The sequence below is a fragment of the Rhincodon typus genome, chromosome 27 (genome assembly GCF_021869965.1).
Source record: "Rhincodon typus isolate 14 chromosome 27, sRhiTyp1.1, whole genome shotgun sequence".
Taxonomy (NCBI): domain Eukaryota; kingdom Metazoa; phylum Chordata; class Chondrichthyes; order Orectolobiformes; family Rhincodontidae; genus Rhincodon; species Rhincodon typus.
The window spans coordinates 13,487,665-13,512,327 of record NC_063358.1 but is presented as its reverse complement, the minus strand read 5'-3'; the positions used below and the strand labels follow the sequence as shown (position 1 = coordinate 13,512,327).

At 41.3% G+C, this 24,663-nt stretch overlaps 1 protein-coding gene across 1 annotated transcript in view; it reads right to left on the bottom strand.

The window, feature by feature from the left end:
- Window positions 1-331: 331 nt before the first annotated feature.
- The window catches only part of slc9a1a (solute carrier family 9 member A1a), a 44,613-nt gene continuing 20,281 nt past the window's right edge, over window positions 332-24,663 (bottom strand). Inside the window, exons 5-12 of the mRNA XM_020514167.2 lie at window positions 23,504-23,700; window positions 20,776-20,865; window positions 9,610-9,680; window positions 8,862-9,026; window positions 8,237-8,351; window positions 7,607-7,708; window positions 5,806-5,875; window positions 332-2,535 (exon numbers count right to left, since the gene is read on the bottom strand). Coding sequence (XP_020369756.2) covers window positions 2,288-2,535; window positions 5,806-5,875; window positions 7,607-7,708; window positions 8,237-8,351; window positions 8,862-9,026; window positions 9,610-9,680; window positions 20,776-20,865; window positions 23,504-23,700 — 1,058 coding nt within the window. The 3' untranslated portion in view covers window positions 332-2,287. The remainder of the gene's footprint in view (window positions 2,536-5,805; window positions 5,876-7,606; window positions 7,709-8,236; window positions 8,352-8,861; window positions 9,027-9,609; window positions 9,681-20,775; window positions 20,866-23,503; window positions 23,701-24,663) is intronic.

Here is a 24,663-nt window from a genome sequence, read left to right as displayed (position 1 = left end):
ACTGCTGCTTTGCTGTTAATATCTGTATTCTGCCATGCAAGTGAGGGCTTTCACTATATGGTACAAGAGTGTCTGGGATGATTAGAAATAAATCCATGATGGAATTAATATGAACAATGGTGGAATATATTGCTGTGCTAAAGCTTTCAATTCTTGCTCAGGATTCAGATTATGAACGAGGCTACTTACATCTCCAGGCACACCCAGTTTTAAATCATGCAAATCATTCTTTCATATTTACATGTCATGTGCTTACCTGCCAAGTAACTGGCTAATTTCTAAGCATGTGAATGCAAAATGTTGATTTAAACCTATAAATTAAACCATAATATGAAAGAATTTATATAATTTTATTAATAATTGGTAGTATCCCAGTTATGTACACATTATTAAAAATGATGAAACCAGTGGCTTGGTACAGGAATGCCATTTGCACTGAATGAGCCGGGAATGTGAGATACTCAAGAGAGAGAAATGCTGCAAACATGTGGATGAACAAAAGAAGGAAACTTTTTCCAGATGATTAAATTTCAGCACGACACCGAAATTTGATTGTGGTTAGTTGGCTGAACTTGTTGAATCACATTTGAGAAGGCAGCTGGGATGGAGCTGATTGGCTCCCAACCATTGCATAATTGCAGCCATTCATGCCACAATTCATTCAAGATCAACAGACTGCTGCAGCAACTGTGATTTCATTCTGCCCTTCCTCTTCCTTTAGAGCTTGATCCAAATCGAGATAAAACATTGAATGAGGCATCATGGCACAGTGTTCTCTTAACTGTCTGCATCCATCATGAATAAACTGAGCACGCCCAGGAGTTCAGCTGCATTCTCAGGTGAGACATGGGAACAGTGCAATGTTGATACTGCATGGACACCATAATAAACAGAAAAAAATCAAATAGCCTCAACCCTTTACAACACATATACAAAATCTGAAAAACATAAAAATATTAATATCTCAGTGTTGCAGTGACTCTCAACATACTCCGAACAGCATGAAGCACGTAAACACATTCAAATAGGTTTTCTTTAGAGTGCTGTGCCTTACATAAGCAAGTTATTTGAAACAGAAAGTGCAAAAATGAATTTACTTAATGGCAATTAGTTAAAGCAGCGAATCATTTGACAATACCAGCACACACCCATCATTCTTGTGACCTTACTCCGCTGACTGGCTGCCAGTTTCCATAGATATCGTGTTCTGGGTTTACAGCAGCAAAACAGGGTAACAATAAGTTAATATCGGAGGTTAAATGAGCCCCACCCTCAAAACATGTATAAGTGTAATGTACTGGTGTTAGCGCTGCTGTGTTTCAAGCTCATTTAATATAATTTACAAACCAGAAGCCTCTTTTATCAGTTACTGACTCAGCACTTTGTTCCCCCACTCACCACACTGCCTTTTTTCTTGCTCTCCACCACAAAGGCCTACACCTCTCCATCTCTTCTCTGTGCCTCTTTAATTTCAAGATTTGAAATTATGGCTGCACAGTTTGGCTGGGGGGTAGTGTTTGGTCGGAGGCCAGGCTAGGAGAGATGGCTGACGTGAGGCTCAGCTGGAATGGATCTTTGCTGGGGGAGCCACTGTGCCAAGTCCATATTGCTATTCTGGATTTTAGTGCAGTCCGCAGGTTTGAAATGCTGTCATCAGTTAGACAGTTTTTGTTTTGTACGGGGTCTCTGAACATACAGCAGTGATTTTCTTTTGATTACATTTGGAAATATAACACAAAATGGAGTCACTTAATTACAGCCTGATGTAAAATAGCCCCTGATAACAGCTAGAAAAATAAAGTTCATCTTTGGTTTTGAGTCAAGTATTGAATGTATGCGCTCTCCCTGACTTCTCAATCAGAACCTGTTTCCCCAAGTGTTATATAAGCTTGTGTTCCCTTGAGCTGCAGGACCTGATGGTATCGTATCTAACAGGTAACTGCATCTGGACCTAGTACTTAGCAAACACCACATCCCAGACATTGAAATACTGTCAGCAGTGTAGTCCAGGCAGTGGAGCTACAACACACAGCAACGCTAATATCTGTTGTGCTTTTGCTAATGAAATTAAAAAAATCTTAATATCAACAAAATTTCAGATGCCTCACTGTAGCTCAGTACTTATACTATTCTGTGAGACATCAGAGTCTAACAGCAAGGATCAAGGGGAAAGAGATCTTATTCCCAGAAAACACACTTCGAGAAACAGGTTGCAGGCAGAGTTCAGGACCATGAATGACGTTGGCAGAAGCTGGAAATTTTGCAGCTTCCTCTGTCTCATGTGACTTTATGACTGGAAGTCATTAGATTTGGCACCTGGTCCAGGGTCACTAACAAAGCGTTGCATACGCTGACTGGGTGAACCATCTTCGTCATTAGTGGAATTTTTTGCAGAGAACACAATTCCTTTGTCCTCTCCAGGTACTGCATCCTTGTTCTGATTCTCAACAGACTCCTTGGAGAATGGAGAGGCCAGGTCAATGGTGATTGATGGCAAATCACTTGTAGGATCCCTGGGCTCAAAATATGTGGCATCTGAATGAAGAGAGAGGAATTGTTAGTACTGAGATGTCACATCTCAAAGCATTTTTTCATTCAGCTCTAGGAACTTCAGACATATTGTAAATGGAATTTATAATTTCTTTTTAAACTGCAACAACGTAGGGCCAACACCTTTTGTCTATCAACATCCTGGAGTGCAAATAGACCAGAAATGAACCAGACTACCCAAGTAAATTCTGTCACTACAAGAGCATGTCAGAAGCTAGGGATCCTGCAGTGGGTATCTCAGTTCCTGACTCACCAAAGCCTGTCTACCATCTACAAAGCATAAGTCAGGAAAGTGATAGAGTACTCACCACTTGCCTTCATGAGTGCAACTCCAACGTCACTCATGGTGCTTGACACCATCCAGAACAAAGCAGCCTTCCTGATTGGCACCACATCCAAATATAATCAGTCCCTACACCACTGACACTCAGTAGCAGCAGTGTGTACCAACCCCACAAGATGCACTTCAGAAATTCACCAGCACTTCGACAGCACCTTTCAACCCCATGACCATTGCCATCTCGAAGGACAAAGGCAAAAGATACACAGAACAGCACCAACTGCATGTTCTCCTCACCATACGGACTTGGAAATATATCCCTGTTTCTTCCGTGTCACTAGGTCAAAACTCTTGAATCTCCTCCCTAATGGAATTATGGGTCTCTCTGCACCAAATGGACTATGGCGGTTCAAGCAAGCAGCTCACCATCACCTTCTCAAGGGAAACTGGGAATGCGCAATAAAGGCTGGCCCAGCTGGCAATACCTATATACTACAAGAGAATTAAAATACAAATCTGTAATGGGCCTCAGGAGTACCAAGTTTCTACAGAAGGCAGGTCCGGTTGAGATGTCTCCCACAGTAACCTGGGATATAAGGGAGGAAATTGCAGAAGCGCTGACCCAAATTTTTAAATCATCCCTGGCTATAGGGGAGATGCTAGAGGACTGCAGGACAGCTAAAATGGCTTCACTTTACACGAGGATGGTAGATAGACCAGGGAACTATAGACCAGTGAGTCTAACATCAATGGTAGGGAAACTATTGGAGAAAATAGTGAGGGAGAAAATTAATCTCCATTTAGAGAGGCAAAGTTTGATCAGGGCTAGTCAGCATGGCTTTGTCAGAGGGAGGGCATGCCTAACAAATCTGGTGGAACTTTTTAGAGGAGTGATCAAGTGTTTGGATGAGGGTAGGGGAGTTGATGTATTTATATGAATTTCAGCAAGGCCTTTGACAATGTTCCACATAGGAAACTGATAAAGAAGGTCAAAGCTCATGGGATCCAGGGCAACTTGGCAAGTTGGATCCATAATTGGCTTAGTGACAGGAGACAGTGGATGGTAGTAGAAGTTTGTTTGTATGACTGGAGGCAAGTGTGCAGTGCTGGGTCCCTTATTGTTTCTGATATTCATAAATTAGGTAGATGAGAATGTTGGGAGTTGGGGGGTGAGGAGTGGACAGATGATGTGATTTTTACGGATAGCACAAAGATTGGGTGGCTGGTTGACATGGAGGGGGAAGGTGTTAGGTTACAGGAGGATGTCAAGGGTTGGTCAGATGGACAGATTAGTGGCAGATGGAATTTAACCCTGATAAATGTGAGCTCATGCACTGTGGAAGGAGGAACAAGACAAAGGAGTACTCAATGAATGGCAGCACAATAGGAAGCTCAGGAGAACAGGGGGATGTTAGGGTGTTTGTCATAAGGTCCCTGAAGGTGGCAGGACAGGTTAACAGAGCAGTTAAGACGACATACGGGATACTTGCCTTTATCAGTCATGGATCAGAAGAGCAGAAAGGTCACATTGGAGCTGTAGAGAACTTTGGTTATGCCACAACTAGAGTACTGTGCATAGTTCTGGTCACCATACTAAAGGAAGGGCGTGATGCCACTTAAGATGGTGCAGAGGAGATTCAGGATGTTGCGTGGGGTGGAACATTTCAGCTTGAAGAGAGGCTCAATAAGGTCAAATTATTTTCTTTGGAGCAGAGAAGATTGAAGGGGACCTCAGAGAAATTAAGGGAGGTGAACAAGGTGGATAGAAAGAAGCTGTTCACCTTATTTGAAGGGTCAATAACAAGGGGACATAACTTTAAGGTGAAAGGCAGGAGGTTTAGAGGGGAGGGTGGGGGTCTGAAACATACTGGCTGGGAGGGTGGCTGAGTCGGGAAACCTCAACCTATGAAGTGTACATGGATTAGAACGTGAAGTGTCATAACATTCAAGGCTATGGACCTAATGTAGATCACAGCATATTTTTGGTGGTTACGGGCTTGATTGGTCGAAGGGGGTCTTCTGTACTGTATGATTCTATGAGGCCAGTGTAACTTCTGGGGAAAATTTCAGTTGCTGAGATTCTAGCCTTGATTTAGTAGACTTGGGCAATTATGTTTATATATCGCTCAAGACCATAGCACAAAATCCAGGCTGATATTTCAAAACAGTAATAGGAGTGCTGGATTGCCAGAGGGACCACACTGAAGAAAAGCTGTGCTGGTGGAGGTGCCCTCTTTTGGATGTGACATTAAACTGGAGCTCTGTCTGCCCTCTTAGGTGGATGTAAAATATTTCACGGCACTATGAGAAAAGCAGAGGGGATTGCTCTGATGTTCTATTCTATATTTATTCTTTAAACAACACCACTAAACCAGTTTATTGAGTCACTTAACTCATTCCTGTTGAAGAATTTTGCTGTATGTAAATCGGCTGCTGCATTTGCCTAGTAGCACTATTCTGAAAACACTTAATTGGATGTAAAATAACATCTTGAGGATTGGAAAGGCATTATATAAATTTATTCTCTTTCTTAAGTCTCATTGGTGTTCCCTGCTCATTTAGGAAAGCCAGCTAGTTTGGTCAGAATATGCAGTGTACATTGCATGGACAGACATGAGTTTAAGTAGGTCTAGGAGATGCAAACCATGGCTTGGCCATTACTCAAAGTTTTCAAGCCAACAACGAAGCTGCAGGTTAACAATCCACAGGTCAGAGGGATTTGTTTTGGTATCTGGTGTTGAAATAAAAGCATGCAGGGAAAAGGGACTGGAACTTGTACATTTTGTGATTTGTTTCTTCCATTGTTTTATTCTTGAGCAGAAAGGAAGTCAATATTATCAACTTACCTCGAGATCAAGAGGTCAGTGATCCTCGTGACAAGATATGGTGGGGATCAGTGATCTGCACTGACCTAAGTTCAACAATGAAATTAACAAAATAATGTGGCACAAAGCAGGCTGGACTTGTTTCATTACCTGAATCAACTGGCTTCTGCCCAGGTGGGGAGCCACGGCCACCGGATGGAACCGTAAGGTAAGCAGACATCTGTAAAAATCACCCAAAGAGTAATTATTGTGAACACATGGGCATAGGTCACTGTCAAATCATAATAACAAAGGATGTCAAAAGAATATTATATATGGTAGACATATCCTACAAACCACCACACAGTTCCTCCAAATGAGCCATGTGTTAGCTAAACTGATCATCAGGACTTTGACTGTTGTCTGCAGTGAAACTAGCTCTCAAGTCCCACAGATTGGTATAATTTGCTCTTGCTAGGTAAACACTGCCAACATGGTGTAAAATATCTCAAAAACCACAAATTTGCTACGTAGATCCTGGTGTCCAAGATCTCCAACATTAAACTGCTGAAGGTAGAAAACTGGGCTGGAATTGCCAGTGGGTCTCTATAGGCTGGGCATTCATTGGAATGTATGATATTCAACCTAGTTCCCCAATTGGTATCACCAACTCTTAAACCTGCTTGATACTGCCCACTTTCCATCCAGTTCAGTACCATCCATTTTCCACCTGGTTCCCCTACCTTTTACTCAACTTCAGCCCCACTAACATACCACCCAGCTCTGACCATGCCCATTTCATCTAGTGCCAGTCCCATTCTCTGACTACCCAGGTGCAGCTTCGCCCACCTTCCCACAGTGTACAATATTGTTTTTTTCTATTCATTCGTGGGATGTGGAAGTCGCTGGCTGGCCAGCATTTCTTTCCCATCCCTGGTTGCCCTTGAAAAGGTGGTGGTGAGCTGCCTTCTTGAACTGCTGCAGTCCACCTGCTGTGGGTTGATCCACAATGCTGTTAGAGAGGGAATTCTAGGATTTTGACCCAGCGACAGTGAAGGAACAGCAATATATTTCCAAGTCAGGACGGTGAGTGACTTGGAGGGGAACTTGGAGGTGGTGGTGCTCCCATATGTCTGATGCCCTTGTCCTTCTAGATGGAACTGGTCGTGGGTTTGGAAGGTGCTGTCTGAGGATCTTTGGTGAATTTCTGCAGTGCACCTTGTAGACAGTACACACTGCTGCTACTGAGCATCGGTGGTGGAGGGAGTGGATGCTTGTGGATGTAGTGCCAATCAAGCAGGTTGCTGTGTCCTGGATGGTGTCAAGCTTCTTGAGTGTTGTTGGGGCTGTACTCATCAAGTGGGGAGTATTCCAACACACTTCTGACTTGTGCCTTGTAGATGGTAGACAGGCTTTGAGGAGTCAGGTGGTGAGTTTCTTGACCCAGTATGCCTAGCTCTGGCCTGCTCTGTAGCCACTGTGTTTGTGTGGTGAGTCCAGTTGAGTTTCTGGTCAATGATAGCCCTGAAGATTATTATGCCATACTTATAAGTAAAGCAGGAAGTGGTAACGTGTAGCATGTGAGCATGCTCCTGAAAGTCATTTATGGATCTGTTTTAGTCACCCGAGGTATAGGTAAAAAGTTTGTAGATTGTGACAGGGGAACTTTCTGAGAGAGCAAAACGTAGGCTGTGCAAGGAGCTACAATGGTTGATTGACTTTTCTTAATCCAGACATTTTTATGTTCTGTTCAGTCACTGATAAAATCCCCTTATGGAAAAACAGTGAATCATGAAATCTTCAAACTCAGAGATGGATATGGAGGCTTGTTATTCTGCTCAGCTCTAACCCAACAAAATTGGTCTGGGAGACGACTATCTGCAGCAGTGGGTAATGACTGGAGTATTGCAGATACTTAAAAAGCTCAGAGAAACCAAGGCAAGCTTCGTTTCAACAGTAAGACCCCACCTACCCGTGGATCTAAACTGCGCAACCTCTGCCGTTTTAGTAATATTTGATTCCACTGGTCCTCATAAGGATCGGCGATCAGTGTATGTCTATTGTAGGATCGAAGCTAAAAGAAAAAGCAGAGATTACTCACTGAGACACGCAGCATTAAGGGACACAATTTGCAGACAAGAGTTTCATTCCGTCAGTTCACGATAGAGACCAATGCAGAACAGGAAAGCTAGCTGTACAGTAAATAACAATTACCTGGCTGAACAAACTAACCTGGTGCAGTGAGTGAGTAAGCTTTAGCAAATAGGAATTAGGAGCAGAAGTGGGCCATTCAGCCACTCCGTCGTTCAACATGGTCACGGTTGATTCTCTGACTCAACGCTGCACTCCTGCGTTCTCCCCATATTCCTCAACATTCCTAGCCTTTAGAAATCTATTTCTTTCAGAAACATATTCTGTAAATACTGAACAATAACTGGAGTTGGTGAATAACCTTTAGCCTGAACAGCGGTGGTAGTTAGTAACCTTTACTCTGAAAGATTACTGCAATTAGTAAGTAACAGTGCGTAACAATGTAGTTAGTAAACTTTAGCCCAAACAGCAACTGTACAGTGAGTAACATCTACCCAGAGCAGATTCATACCCGTTGTCTTGTTTTCTGGAGATTCTCACGAAGTATTTTTCGGACTTCCTCTTCTCTTTCTTTTGAAAGTGTAGGCAGTAGTCGTTCCGTAAGTGTATCCTTCCTCTGGACATGCCTAGTAAACGTTGTTTGAACCACACACCATTCATTTCAGCAATAATGTTTGGAGAACCCATATGGCCCCTTTATATTTGCATAATCCACAGAAGCAGCTTTCATATGCAACACAAAACTTGTGACTGGTCAGAATTATAGACTGGGAGTAAAGGAATACTGCCCAAAATTACCCCTCTGTTTCAATAAGGATGAAACATTTTAAATTAAAACGTTTTAGTTCTTTCAATTATGTAACAACTTCTCAATAACATGACTAAACCAAGTATTTGATAAAGATTCAGCTTTTCTCTCTTTTTGCTGCCCTCTTTCCCTTTCCTTTTGCCAATGATCCAATTTCTCTTCCCACTAGGCCCCCACTTCTTCCATTGCTTTCTCTTCACTTCCTGTCTCACCTGCGCACTCTCCATACGCGACCCCGAAATTCCCTCTCTTCCCTCTAGCATCCTCACCTTTATGCCCCTCACCTCCCACAGACCCTCTGAATTTCCTCTCTATTACAGTTACTTACTGTATAGACACTGATGACGGAAGCTTGGGTAGGCCACCACTTACAACCATCTCGATTGCATTTTTCATTTCCATTTTGTGGTAAAATGCGATCAGCTGTGGCTCTTTCGATCTTTCCCCAGTAATTAAACATTTCTTAACGTACTTTTTATTAAAGCGGTTCAGCCTGAAAGAGAACTTACAATTATTTCAAAATGATTGGTGTGTGTGTGTGTGTCCAGAGACAGATGTCTGTCCAGCTATCACCTAAACACTCTATGTTTCACAGCCTGGAGTATCTACATGCGTAGCTTCATTCAAATTACACCAGCTTGTCACCCTGCTCCCTACAGCATGTGCAGCATGAGTTATACATGACTTCTCTGGGTAAGCAAGCCTCTATGGCCCTTGTTAGACGAATTGGAACCAGGGAATGGACCGTCCATTCACCCTTTGTGCTTAGAAAGGAGGTATGGAGACACCAATACCACATGTAAATGGTTAAGTGCTACATTGTAAGGTTTCCTTTGGCCCAGCTTAGATTCCAGGTCCAACTTTCCTGAGTTTTGAGTGTTTTGTTACTAAAGATTGTATACAGAGTTGTTTTGTGATATATCTTAAAACCAGGGCCTGATCACTCATTAAATTAATTGAACGAAAATAAATATGTCTCAAACCAGCTGGATAACCCCAACGTTAAATACATTTAAGTGGTGTAGTGATGGTCCAAGCCCTGATAACTGAGAAATAACTTCTGTAACCCGACTCACTTGTCCTTCCAGTGGTGATGTCCATAGTGTCCACATACATCTTCAATACCAGTCAGTAAATGATCCAGGAACTGAGAAAAGAAACATCTTTAGTGGTTGACTGGAAATACTGTGCTGGGTTGAAAAACTGCTATGTTTACGTCAGATTTATTGAATCGTGTTTCATAGCACAGCACAAGAGGTGCAGCATTATCCCACTGTTGCTTCAAGCACCTCTCCACTTATTCCTATGTCTTACAATTACCTGTGCTTTTAAACTGGTTCTGAAAATAACAATAAAAATGAACCAATTTTTAAAAACATTTAACAGTAATTGATAATTATGATTTTGATTATTTTACTTCTCACTATCATTGACAAGGCTTCATGCTATCTCAGTAACTGCAGACACAAATACAAAACTAAAATACCACAGATGTTGGAAATCTGAAATAAAGACAAATGCTGTAAATATTTGGCAGTATTTCCTTCATTATTTCTGCCAGGCACAGCTTGATGTCACCAAACACATCTTGCCCCTCCTTCCCTTTCAGGATTCCAAAGGGATCATTCACTCTGACACCACTCCACTGGTTTGAGAACAGCTTCTTCCCCGCTGTTATTGGGGATCTCTCTTATATTAGAGCTAATCTTTCTCACCACCTTCTCTGCAGCAGTAACATTATATTCTGCATTCTATTCCATTACTCTGACATACTTATGTAAGGTATGATTCGTCTCGTTAGTACACAAAACACGACTTTTTGCTGTATCTCAGTACAAGAGACAATAATAAATTAAATTCCTCAGTCATTCCTAATACAGCAATGTCATCATTTCATTTAAACACGAGATGAAAACATGCCCTTTCGTTGCCTCTCTTCTCACCAGTGAAGGTCCTGAACATTTCTTCCACGTGAAGCAGAGATCTACTTCTACTTCTTTCAATTTAGTACACTGTACTCATTTTTCACAATGTGATCTCAACTACATTAGGAGATCAAATGTTGACTGGGTAACCTCTTTGTTGAACACTTCCATTCAGTTTACAAAAATAATCTTAAACTTCTGGATGCTTATCAATTTAATCACCACCTTGTTCCTACACAGATTTCTGTCCATGACCTGCTGTTCCAGTGAAGTTCAATGTAAGCTTGGAGAACAATGCCATAGCTTTCAAATCAGGCACTCTACACAGCTTTCTGGACCTAACAATGAATTCAATAACCCGAGAACAACATGAATTTTATTTTTGTTTTGTCTTGGTTATCTCAGTCTTAACTTTTCTTTCCATTCAAATCGTGTTCAGGTGGTTGCTAAGTTATTCATGCATCATCTTTACACAGCACTTGTTTTTGTACTATACCAATTACCATTATCTTTGGCTGTTGCATCATGAAATCTTTTATTTAATCTCTCCTGTCCTCTACCCAATCAATGACCTTCCCTTCTGCTCTTCCTACACTCTTCTCCCTTTCAATGCCTTACTGTTACATTTCTATTTTTCCTCAGTTCTGATGAAAATTCACCTTAACATGACATGTTAATGCTATTTCTCTGCACAGATACTTCCTCACCTGAGTATTTCCAGCATGTCCTGTTTTCGCTACTGCAGACACAACACTGTACAGTACACTGTACAGAAAATGAACCTGAATGCATAAGGTTTTATTGCTAAGGGTGTGTTAACAAAAATGAGAACGAAAACAACTGACAAGGGACAGGAACAAAAACAGAAATTGCTGGAAAGTCTCAGCAGGTCCAGCGGCATCTGTGGAGAGAAAAGAAAATAAAAGAAATTCCTAGTCCCAAAACATTAACTCTGCTTTCTCTCCACAGATGCTGCCAGACTGCTGAGCTTTTTCAGCAATTTCTTTGGGTTTTTTGACAGCGGATACAGTATACCACATTAGCAGATGTGCAGGTGAACATCTGCTTGATGTGGAAGGTCTTCTTGGGGCCTGGGATGGGGGTGAGGGAGGAGGTGTAGGGGCAGGTGTAGCACTTCCTGCAGTTGCAGGGAAAAGTGCCGGGGGGTGGTGGGGCTGGTGGGGAGTGTGGAATGTTTGTATGTCAGAGGGAGGTTAAAATGAAAGCCCTGTATGAGATCATGTTCGTATGTATGAGCATTCGTAAGTTGGACATTCATAAAACAGAGATCCTTTGCACATATTTAGCAGTCTAACTTTTCCTTTGTAACTATTTTACTTAATTCCATTGGAACCCAATTTAAATGGAGGGTTCCACACTAGAGGAATTGCCCAATGGAAAATTAAACCTCCTGGGAAATTCCTTTGGAGTATACTACAATGATATTCTGCAGGGTGTCATGTGCAGCTGTCATTGTACCTTGAATAAAAGCCATCGACCAATTGGTAAATCTGGACCAATATGTTTAAGATCAGCCTCCAGTGACCTGTCTTATTTATTTGTTCACTTCTTACAAGGCTAGCAATTTGTTACCCACCCCTTCTTGCCCTTAAGAAAGTAGTGTTAAGTAGCCTATTTGAACTTTTGCAATCCATAACGTGTAGGTCCACTTAAATACAGATAGGAAAAGGGTTTGAGATTCTTAACCCAGTACCAGTGAAGGAATGACAATGTAGTTCCAAGTTGGGAGAGAATGGTTAGGGTTAGGGATGGTGGGTGACCCTCAGATGTTGATATTCCCATGCATTTGCTACCCTTGTCCCACAAGTAATAGGGGTCACATGTTCAGAAGGAGCCACAGTGAGTTGCTGCAGTATTGAGTACGATCAAGGCTAAGACTGATAGATGTCTGGATTCTAAAGGAATCAAGAGATGAGAGGACCTGGCATCAAAGTGGAATAGAGGCTGACAGGTCAGTACATTTTTGAATACCAAAGGAACAGAGGTATATGGAGACAGCATGGAAAAATGTAGTTGAGATTAAAAATATTAATTTATAGACATACAAGTTCAAAATAAGTAATATGGCTCCTTAAACCTTCTCTGACAATCATTAAGATCATGGGTCATTTATTTGTGCTTAAATTCCACATTCCCATTTATTCCTGGTTGTCTTTGATTTCATTGTCTAAGAAAAATCTCCATTTCCACCTTAAAACTATTCAATTACCATGCCTTTACAGCCTTCTGAGACACAGAGTCCCAAAGTTCCAAATCCTCAGAAGAAAATTCTCCTCACCTCTGTCCAAAACAATGATCCCCAAATTTAGAACAGTACTCCCTTGTTCTGGCTTCATCCCAAGAGGAAATGTCCTTTCCACATTCACCTTTTTAAAACCAATCAGCACTTTATACTGTTCAATCAAGTCACCCTTATTCTTCTAAACTTCAGTGAAAACAAACTTGGACGGTCCAACCTTTCCTCATAAGAAAACCTGCTCATTCCCGGTATCAATTTCGTGAATCTTTTCTCAACGCCTCCAAAACACCTACATCATCTTCTAAAGGAGGACACTATAATTTTACACCATATCCAATCTGTGGTCTTACAATGTCTTCTATGAGTGAGGCACAACATCCTTACTTCTATGTCTAATTCATCTTGTTATAATGCATTGCATTCTATTAGCATTAAACAAAAAAAAAAACAGCCAAAGAATTGTGGATGCTGGAAATCAAAAACAAAAGCAAAAATTGTTGGAAAACCTCAGCAGATCTGGCAGCATCTGTGCAAAGAAAACAAAATTAACATTTTGGGTCCAGTGACCCTTCCTCAGAACTCAAGAAGAATGGTCTAAGGAAGGGTCACCGGACCAAAATGTTAATTCTGCTTTCTCTCCACAGATGCTGCCAAACCTGCTGAGTTTGGCAAGCAATTTCTGGTTTTGTTTGATCAGTCTTCCTGACTACTTTTTACGCTGGCATATTAACTTATTGAGACTCATGCATTCAAACACCTGGATGGTTCTCCATGCACCTTGGAATTCTGCAAGCATTTAAGTAATTTTTTTATTCTTCCATAGTGAAGACAGAAGCAAAATATCTGTTATTTTCATTCATTTCCTTATTATCCACTATTAACACCCTATCTCATTAGATAACTTTATGACTTGATTTATACTTTTCCTTTTTAGATACATATAAAAAAATTATGCTGTCACTTTTACATCCCTAGCTAGCTTCCTCTCACTCTTTAATTTCTTCCCCCGAATATTAACCTTTTAGTCATTCTACTCTGTTCTTTATATTTGATCAATATTCTGACCTGCCATTTGCCTTTGTGCAATTATATATTTGGTGCTTTCCTTAACTTCTTTAGTTAACCACAGACAGTGGGAAATATTCTTTATTGTATGAATACAGTTATTCCCAGTATTCTGAAATATCCTGTTAAATGTCTGCCACTTCTTCTCTATTGCGTATTGTACTATTGGAATACTGCATACAATTCTGATCGCGCTGCTATAGGAAGGATGTTATTAAACTGAATTAAAGATTTACAAGAATGTCATCGAGACTGGCGGGTTTGAGTTTTAAGGAGCCTGGAACTTTTTCCCCTGGCAGGTAGGAAGCTGAGGGGTGACCTGATAAAGGTTTAAAGCATCATGATAAGGTGAATAGCCAGGGTCTTTTCCCCAGGGTACGGGAGTCCAAGACTAGACAGCATAGGTTTAAGGTGAGAGGGTAAAGATTTAAAAGGGACCTAAGGGGCAACTTTTTCACAGAGGATGGTGCATATATGGAACGAGCTGCCAGAGGAAGTGGTTGAGGCAAGTACAAACATAACATTTAACAGACATTTAGACAGGCACATGGATAAGAAAGGTAGGGATGGATATTGGTCAAATGCAGGCAAATGGGACTAGTTCAGTTTAGGAAACCAGGTCGGCATAGATGAGTTGGCTGAAGGGTCTGTTTCTATGCTGTGTGACTTTTATCTATCTCCTAGCCTAATATCCCAGTTCATTTCAGCTAGATCAGCTTTCAAGCCAACATAAGTGCCCTTATTCAAGTTTAACATCTAGTGTTAATTTCTCATCCAATCTACCATTGCCAATCTAATTTATCCAGTTTATACGGGATTATAGTAACCCCTCATTATTGCCAACTTGATTCATAAGCAACCAATACTCCTTCTTGCATATATTATGTTATTATTAAGGGGCTTGTAGACTATTCCTATTAGTTACTTATTTCTTCTTTAAAACTTGGTTTGGCCCCAAATGGAGAACTAAGTTCAGTTCTGGACCCTAGGATGGAGATGTTGGCTTTGGAGGAAGTACGTCACAGATTCACTACAATAATAAAGGGTTAAGAGAATCAAACTATTAGAGGTCTGGTTGCATTGGCTGGGCTTTGCTTCCCTTGATCACTGAAGATTAAAGGGTGAGCTGATTCAGGTATTTTTGATGACAAAAAGAGTTGATAAGGTAGATTTAGGGGGCCTGTTGGGGACAGAGCACAGAATAAGCAGACATAACCTTAAAATTAAAGCTAGATAGCATATGCTTAATGTGAGATAGATGCTGGAAATCTGGAACTCTCTTTTCTCAAAAGTACTTAAGGCCTAAAAATAACTGAAAAATTGAAAATGGAGATTAATAGCTTTGTTGAGATATTGAGAGATATGGACCCATGCAAATCAATAGAGTTAAGATAGAGATCAGCCATGATCAAACTGAAAGGCTGAACAGACTTAGATTGAATGGCATTCTTCTATTCTTACGTTCACAGGGAGTCTGAATGGAGATAACAGAAATGCACTGTCAATAATTAAACAGTTTCTCTGTATATGTGAATAGACTTAATCAGTGTGGAGGCGTTGAAGGCTTGCCTAGCGATGGTCTGTGGAATTCGTTATGCCAAATGAAATCATCCATCATACAGCTCAGACAGGATGGTCTACAATTAAAAAATCATTAAGTTCACTGTCTTGGAATGGATGTATGTCTTCCCCTCCCACAAAAGAAAAATCCCTGCATCTGCATAGCACTTTTATCTCCTCAACATGTTTTAACATGTTGTACAGACAATAAAACTGTTTAAGTGTAGTCACTGTTGTAGTAAGAAACTAAGTTGCCATTTTGTACTTGACAAGTTACCACAAACAGCAGTGAATAAATGGCTGGAGTGTCTATTCCACCCATGCTAGTTGTGGAATATGTGGTAGTTGATGACCTTGCACTGTTGTTGCTAGACTATCAATCCAGAGATCTAGGTAATATTGAGGCAGAGAGATAATTACAAAAAATCAAAAATAAGATGGTGCTAGAGACAAACGAAATGGCTGGAATAACATGATAGGTATAAAAGTTTCATGACGAGGGTCTGACCAAAGTAACAAGTAATCCAAAACTGTACAAACTAATCAAGGTGGAGAGATCATAACAAGTAATCAAGGAGATGGTGTCAAAACAGAACAGTAAGGAAGATTTTACAAACAGAAGTGTGGTGGGGTTACATGTAGCATGACATTAGCCCAAGATCACAGGGGAGGCTGTCTTCAGAGACAGTGCTACGACAACGGATGAATTGACACCATGCAGTAATCACCCATAGTCAGGGAACACTTCAGCAGTCAAGGACATTCAGCCTCCAATCTTCGGGTAAGCGTCCTCCAAGGCAGCCTTCAAGACACACAACAATGCGGAATCGTCGAGCAGAAACTGACAGCCAAGTTCCATACTCATGAAAAGAGCCTCAACTGTGATCTTGGGTTCATATTGCACAACAAGTAACCCCACCATACTGTTACGTATTTGTAAAATTTTCCTTACTGTTCTGTTTTGACACCATCACCTAGACAACTTGTTATGATCTCTTCATCTTGATTAGTTTGTACAGTTTTGGATTACCCGTTACTTTTGCCAGACCCTCATCATCCAACTCTTATACCTATCATGTTATTCCAACCAGTTGGTTTGTCTCTAGCACCATCTTATTTTTGATTTTTTTCAATTATCTCTCTGCTTCAATTAATCAGATCATAGGTCATCCCTTCACATGCTATTCAGCTGTTGACACTTCACTCACACCGTTTGACACTTTTCATCACCTGAAAAGATTTGTTATTCAGCCCGTCAACGCTCCACTCACATCGTTTGTACTATCTTTTGACACTCTGGAATTATCTTGCAATGATCTCTCCACCTATAAATTCTGTGCCTGTGCATTTCCCTCCACTTCACCTGATGAAGGAGCAGCACTCCAAAAGGTTGTGATTTCAAGTAAACCTGTTGGACTCTAACCTGGTGTCATGTGACTTCTGACTTTGTTCACCCCTGCCCAACAGGGTAGGGCGGCATGGTGGCTTAGTGGTTAGCACTGCTGCCTCACAGCGCCAGGGACCCGGGTTCAATTCAACCCTCGGGCAACTGTCTGTGTGGAGTTTGTACATTCTCCCCACGTCTGCGCGGGTTTCCTCTGGGTGCTCCGGTTGCCTCCCTAGTCCAAAGATGTGCAGGCTGGGTGAATTGGCCATGTTAAATTTCCCATAGTATTTAGGGATGAGTAGATTACATGGGTTATAGGGGGATGGTTATGGGTGGGATGTTCCAAGGGTCGGTGTATACTTGTTGGGCTGAAGGGCCTGTTTCCACACTGTAGGGATTCAATGATTCTATGAACACCAGCATCTTCACATCTTTTATGTTCATCTGAGAGGGCAGCTGGGATCTTGGTTTAAAAGGTCTCATGCAAAATGCAGCATGTGTGACAGTGTAACACTTGCTTTGTACTAACACTTCAAAGCAGCAACCTTCTTTTTTTAAGTGTCTGGGGACAGAGGTTGTACTTAAACTTTGATACTCAATGCGCTGAATGCGCCACTGAGCCGCTCCACATATTCAAAAAGTTGCGCACCGATAACATCGAGTGCCTTGATTCCTAAAATGCTGTTTCAATGTAAGTTGAACACTGCGCATATCCAACAGAATTTGATTGCTTCAGTGCTACAGCGGTCCATATTCGGTTCAAGACTCACATGCAAGAGAACAGGTGAGAGAGCAGATAGTGCCATCTGCTGGCTGGCTGTCATTTTCCTCAGTGAAGTGCTTGTGAACTCTCAAATGCATCTTACATCTATTGAACATTGCTGCTTCAAACCTCAAGCTAATGCCTAGAATCCTGCCCTCTCATGGAGAGGCCCCACATACACCTAGAAACAAGAAGAAGCCATTCAACTCCTTATAGCCTGTTATTCAATTCGATCATGGTTGATTTAACACACACTTCCTGCCATGTAGTACTTAGAACTGAATGTAATAGTCTAGATGAGTTCTAACCACAAAGTCATACAAAACATGGATTAGCACCACCCTTTGTATTCCAAGCCCTCATAGCCCTTTAAGATGAGGGCTAGATCCCACTAATTTTTTTTTGTACTTTTGCAATAGCTTTTAAGAATGTAAGAACATTGGAACTAAGAATAGGAAAGGTCATTCTGTCCTCGTAGCTTGTTCAGTTATTCAATAAGATTGACTGACTATTCCCATAACCCTTGATTCCCTTTGAATCCAAAAATTGGTCAAAGCCCTGTGGAAAAAGATTCAAAAGATTGTGATCAAAAAAATTTCTGATCTAGATTATCTATGGTTAACACATTCTGATTTTATGGTCCCTGTTTCGAGGCTTCTCAACCAGACGGAAGCTTCTACCTGTCAAGCCTCCTAAAAAAAGTTCGAAGGAAAAATAGGCCTCGTCTTTTTTTTTCTTTATTTGTTCATGGAATGAGGGCATTGCTGGATAGGCAGCATTTATTGCCAATCCCTAATTGCCCAGAGGGCAGTTGAGAGTCAACCACATTGCTATGGGTCTGGAGTCACATGTATGCCAGACCAGGTAAGGATGGCAGTTACCTTCCCTAGAGGACATTAGTGAACCAGATGGGTTTTTCCCGACAATCAACAATGCATTCGTGGTCATCTTTAGATCCTTAATTCCAAATATTTTATTGAATTCAAATTCCATCATCTGCTGTGGTAGGGTTTGAATCTGGGTCCCCAGAATGTTATCTGGGTCTCTGGATTAACAGTCCAGTGATAATATCATTAGGCCATTGCCTCCCCCACTTGTCTTTCAGCAAATTTTTGCATTGCTTCGTGTAGATGATAGATACTGCTGCTATTAATGAAGAAGCTGAAGATAGTTGGGTCCAGAAAACTACCCCGAAGAACTCGTGCATCCGAGACAACAGTTTTTTTTTTCTTGTTAACTTGTAGGATGTGGGCATCTCTGCCTTGACCAGCATTTAATGCCTGTCCCTATTTACTTCGAGAAGGTGGTGATGAGCTGCCATCTTGAACCATTGCAGTTCATGTGCTGTAGGTTGATCCACAATGCCCATATGGAGGGATTCCCAGGATATTAACACAATGACAGTGTAGGAATGGCAATATATTTCCAAGTCAGAATGGTGAGTGGCTTGGAGAGGAACTTGCAGGTGGTCGTGTTCCCATGTATCTGCTGTCCTGATCTTCTAGATAGTAGTGGTCATAGGTGGAAGATACTGTACAAGGATCTTTGAATGAAAATATGCACTAATCATAATCACTTTGCCTTTAAGAGAGAAATTTAAAACTCAAAATGCTGGACATGTTTCCATAGAGTTTACTGGTTCAACTTTAAAAGACTTATGTATATTGCTGAAACAGAGAATACTGCAGATGTATTATCAAGATATAATAATGTTAGAATAGTTTGAAGGTTCTGAAAGTGGAAGGAAATTGTGTAAATCTTACGCAACTAATGAATGAGGATGAATAAACAAGTTTTTTGTTTTTTTATAGCATATATGTTTTACCACAATGAGGCAGATTTGAAAATGGTATTTCTTTTCTCAAGGGTGGAGGCATGTTAGGAGTACATAGTTCTTAAAAATAACACGGTGAAGCAAGCTGAAAGGGATGAGAGGATTTGCTCAACTTCTGGGTGGCTAATGGTTTACCATGTGATTCTTTGGAACTGAAGAGTCAAATACTGCATTGTTGTAGTTCATCTTCGGTTTACAAACAGACAACTGATCTTGTAGAAGTAATGTAAAGGTTTAAGATAGAGAAAAGATGGATTTTATGGCTTTCATTGATTAACAGACTTGGCTTCAAGAGATGAGGCCCTGTACTTAAGCTAGAAACAGCCTCTGTTTCAGTTCGCAATTGAGTGTGTTAGTAAAGAAACAAAAAACCTCCAAGAAGCTGGCAGCAAAAAGAAAGACCAAAAGGACTGTGGATGCTGTAAATCAGAAACAACATTGCTGGAAAAGCTCAGCAGGTCTGGCAGCATCTGTGGACAGTAATCACTGTAAACGTTTCAAGTCGAGTCATCCTTGCTCAGAAACCTTGCAGCAGGACAGCCATACAGCTATCTCTAGCAATAAAGTATCTTTTGGAAACCTGAGAAAGTTCCAGAAATCATATCTTCAACTTTCTCTGAAACTCTGAAAGCTGAACTATTACTTCCATAAAAACTCTAAAAACTTTCCACCTGACCTGAAGTCTGATTTGAAGATTCCATCAATTCTACAACTGTCAGCATCGCTGACAGCAGGAAATTGACTGAATCTTGAAAGTCTTCCCACTTATCATCCTTTTGAGTTTGCATCCTTGACCTACCAGGGTTTTTTCCTGTTTGCCTTTTTTTAAAATACCCATATCATCTAAGCAGAATTTTATTGTCTGTCATGTAATTGTGTGTTTTTTGAATTAAGAGGACATGGTTTAATTCTACAGAGTAGCTTCATTGTTAACTGGTTTTGCCATTTTTTGCATGAATACATTTGTGTATAGTTTTAGTTTCTGTATCGAAGGAAATATATTTGCATTAGAAGGAGTGTAATTAAGGTCAATGGATGAATTCCTGGAATAAGAAAATTGCCTAAACATCTGTGGCGAAAATATCAGAGTTAACGTTTCAGATCTGGTGCCCCTTCCTCAGAATTGTTCTGAGGAAGCGTCACCGGACCTGAAACGTTAACTCTGATCTTTTTTCTCCACAGATGCTGCCAGACATGTTTAGGTTACATATGAACATGACATCACACTTAGTCACATGTACATCCATCTACTGTAGTTTTGCAAACTGACAATCTATCAAGGTCCCTTTGCATCACTATAAACACACACTGCCTTACACACTTTGATACCTTGGGATCATATATTACACCTCTATATGATGACACAGGATGGGATTGGAGCACAGACAGCAGACATTCAAAATGACCCAACAATGAGCCTAGAGTGCTGCAATGGTAGCACTCCATACCTGTGTGTGGATTTCCTCATTGATGGAACGTTTGGAATCTTGCTTCTTCTTCACGGCGAGCAATTCCACCAATGGTCGAATAGTCATCCCCTATCAAAGAGACAGATTTAATCGGCACTGTGCACAAATAACTTCCATCTGCAGTCAACCAAAGCTCCGCTTAAACCAACAGTTTACAATCATTCATTCTGGTTGATTTTCTGTTGGCATTTTAAACTCACTACTGGTGCTTTCAATTGCAACTACTACCATTTAATGAAGATCTTTAACGCTGAAAATATCCCAAAATATTTTACAGGAACAGTTTAATTTAAATACCAACCCAAACATCAGTGCAAGAGGAAGATTTTTTTAAAAAAAGAGATGTAGGAAGTAAGAGAGATTTTAGGAGGTAATTCCACAGGATCAGATGTACGCAGCTGAAGGTACAACTGACAATGGTCTAACTGTTAAAATTGGGGATGTGCAACAGGTCAAATTCAACTCACAAGGCTTCAAAATTGGATGACAAGCTGATCTCCAATTTACAGATTACAGGACACAAAGACTGTTTTGTATACTCATCAAAATTATAAAAAAGGAAACTTTTCCACAACTGTACAAGAATGAATCATCACAGATATACATACTTGCTGGCCCATCACCAGACCCTTCCACTGGCCCATCATTGAGCCCTTCAATTGCTCCATCGCCAGCCTCCTCCATAACACACACACAGCCCAGGGTAAACTTCGGCTCCTCCAAAATACTGCAGTTTTATAACCTCCCACAAATCCCCTTCATCCATCACTCATGCTTGCAGATTTGTTCTGGCAACATTTCAATTTTAAAATTCTCATCCAGATTCAAATTCCTCCGTGTTGGCTACACCTCACCTCTTTAAACTTCTGTCATTTATATAAATGATTTAGATGAAAATACAAAAGGTATGGTTAGTAAGATTGTGGATGACATCAAAATTGGTGGTGTTGTGGACAGTGAAGAAGGTTATCTAAGGTTACAAAGAGATCTTGATCAACTGGATCAATGGGCTGAGGAGTGGCAGATAGAGTTTAAATTTGGATAAATGCGAGGTATTGCATTTTGGTGAAACAAACAAGGGCACGACTTAGATAATTAAAATTAGAGCCTTGTGTAGTGTTGTAGAACACAGATACCTAGGGGTTCAGGTACATAATTCTTTGAAGTTTGTATCACAAGTAGATAGGGTGGTTAAGAAGGCATTTAGCATGTTTGCCGTTATTGCTCAGACTTTCAGTACAGGAGTTGGGATGTCACGTTGAAGTTATACAAGACATTGGTGAGGCCTCAGGGTGGCATGGTGGCTCAGTGGTTAGCACTGCTGCCTCACATCACCAGGGACTAGGGTTTGGTTCAACCTTCGGGCGCCTGTCTGTGTGGAGTTTGCACATTCTCCCTGTGTCTGCATGGGTTTCCTCTGGGTGCTCCAGTTTCTTCCCACAGTCCAAGATGTGCAGGCTAGGTGGATTGGCCATGCTAAATTGCTCGTAGTGTTCAGGAATGTGCAGGTTAGGTGTGTTATAGAGGGACAGATCTGGGTGGGATGCTCTGAGGGTCGGTGTGGACTTGTTGGGCTGAAAGGTCTGTTTCCACACTGTAGGGATTCTACGATTCTCTTCCAGAGTACTGTGTCCAGTTCTGTTGCCCTGCTTTAAGAGGATATTATTAAGCTGGGGAGGATTCAGAAAAGATTTACCAGAATGTTGCCAGCAATAGAGGGTTTGAGTTATAAGGAGAGGCTGGATAGATTGGGACTTTTTTCACTGGAGCGTAGCAGATTGAGGGGTGAGGTTTATAAAATCATGAGGTGTATAGATATGGTGAATGACAGGTGTCTTTTCCCGAGGTGGGGAATTTCCAGACTAGGGGACATATTTTTTAAGGTGAGAGGAGAAAGATTTTAAAAAGACATGGGGGCAATCTTTTTTACAGAGAGTGGTTCATGTGTCAAATGAACTTCCAGAGGAATTGGTGGATGCAGGTACAGTTACAAAGTTTAAGAGACATTTGGATTAGTACATGAATAGGAAAGGTTTGGAGAAACATGGGCCAAGTGCAGGCAGGTGGGACTAGTTTAGTTTGGGATTATGGTTGGCATGAACTGGTTGGACTGAAGGGTCTGTTTCTGTGCTGTATGACTCTATGACTGTGACCCTACTGACTTCTCCTGCACTCTCATTCCGCCTCCTTGCACGCTCCTGATTTGCATTTCTCCACCAATGCCCTCATTTGCCTCAGTCCCAAGCTTTGAAAAGTCTTCCTTAAAGTTCTCCAACTTTTTGTGCCTATTTGTTTACAGTGTGCCCAAACAATTCAACCAAGCTTCTGGCCATCTGTACTTGTGGCTAACTGCTCTCGCAATGTGCCTCAAGATGTTTTATTATGCAAATTGTTGTTGATCAGCTGAAATCTCCAAAACAGAGAAAGAGCAACAGATATTGAAATGCTCTTGGCCCACCAAGCCACAGCACGCATACACAGAAACATGCATGACCCAGTGTGCGCCAATGTGCAAGACCCAGCCTTCAAACACAAAAATGTCTAAGCCTCAGCACGTTCACATAAATGTGCACACTCCAATATGCACACAGAAATAGCTACATGCTCCACCACATACCACATACACATTTCAGCATAAAGGGAGAGAAAAGTCCTAGTGTATGCATGTAAACGTATAAGCTACACATAAATTCAAAAGTAAACAAACCTGAACAAAGACAGTGAAGAATATAACTGTGATAATGGCAGTGAGGAACAAAGTTCGAGGGAAAGAGTCATGTAACAGATATCCAAGTGAAAAGGCGATGGCTCCTCGCAGTCCCCCATAAGAAATTATAAACTGGTCCTTAGGGGTGAGTTTCACAATGCGAAATCTGTTAAGTATTAAAGTGAGACCCAGGACACCTGAAAGAAAACAGCAGAGTTAGAGGCACAGAATCACAGTTCAAGATCTTGACCATTGTCTGCCCTCTTTGGGATTGCTCTTGAAAATAAATTTGCCAGTTGTGAACTGTGGTTCAGTTGTAGCACTTTTATTTCAAACTACACTTTGTGGATTTGAACGTCAGAGACATATTTGCATAATCTGGAGAGGAGACATGCACACTGGGGGGAACAGGAAGAAAAGAGAGAGACAGAGAGAGGGAGTCTGCAGCAGATGATACTGTGGCTCCAAGCATCTTTGCGAAAGACAACAAAAATATTTTATTGTTGAATTACTTCTTCACTGATATAGTGATTACAAAGGCCAACAGTAACAAGACTGGGGTCATTATCAACAGTTGTTGCAAGGCCGAGGTATAACAGTATCTGCCAGTCCATGGAACAATGTCCTACCTGAAATCCATAAACCTGACTGGCCCGGTTGACCCATTGTCTCTGCCTGCTCCTTCCCCACTGAACTCATCTCCTCCTACCTTGACTCTGTTCTTTCCCCTCTGCTCCAGGAACTCTCCACCTACGTTTGCGACACAACCCACACCCTCCACCATTTCTAAGACTTTCAATTCCCCGGACCCCAACACGTCATCTTCACCACGGACATTCAGTTTCTACACACCTGTATCCCTCATGAGGTGGGCCTAAAAACCCTCAGTTTCTTCCTCTCTCACAGGCCCAACTAGTCCCCCTCATTTGCTCGGCAGAACTAGTCCTCACCCTCAACTATTTTTTTTTGACAACTCCCACTTCCTAGAAGCCAAAGGGGATGCCTTATGGGCACCTGCATAGGTCCGAGCTACGTTTGCCTCTTCGTAGGATATATGGAACAGTCCCTCTTCTGCTGTTACTATGGCACCATCCCTCATCTCTTCCTCTGCTCCATCGATGACTGTATTGGTGCTGCTTCGTGCTCCCACAATGAGCTTG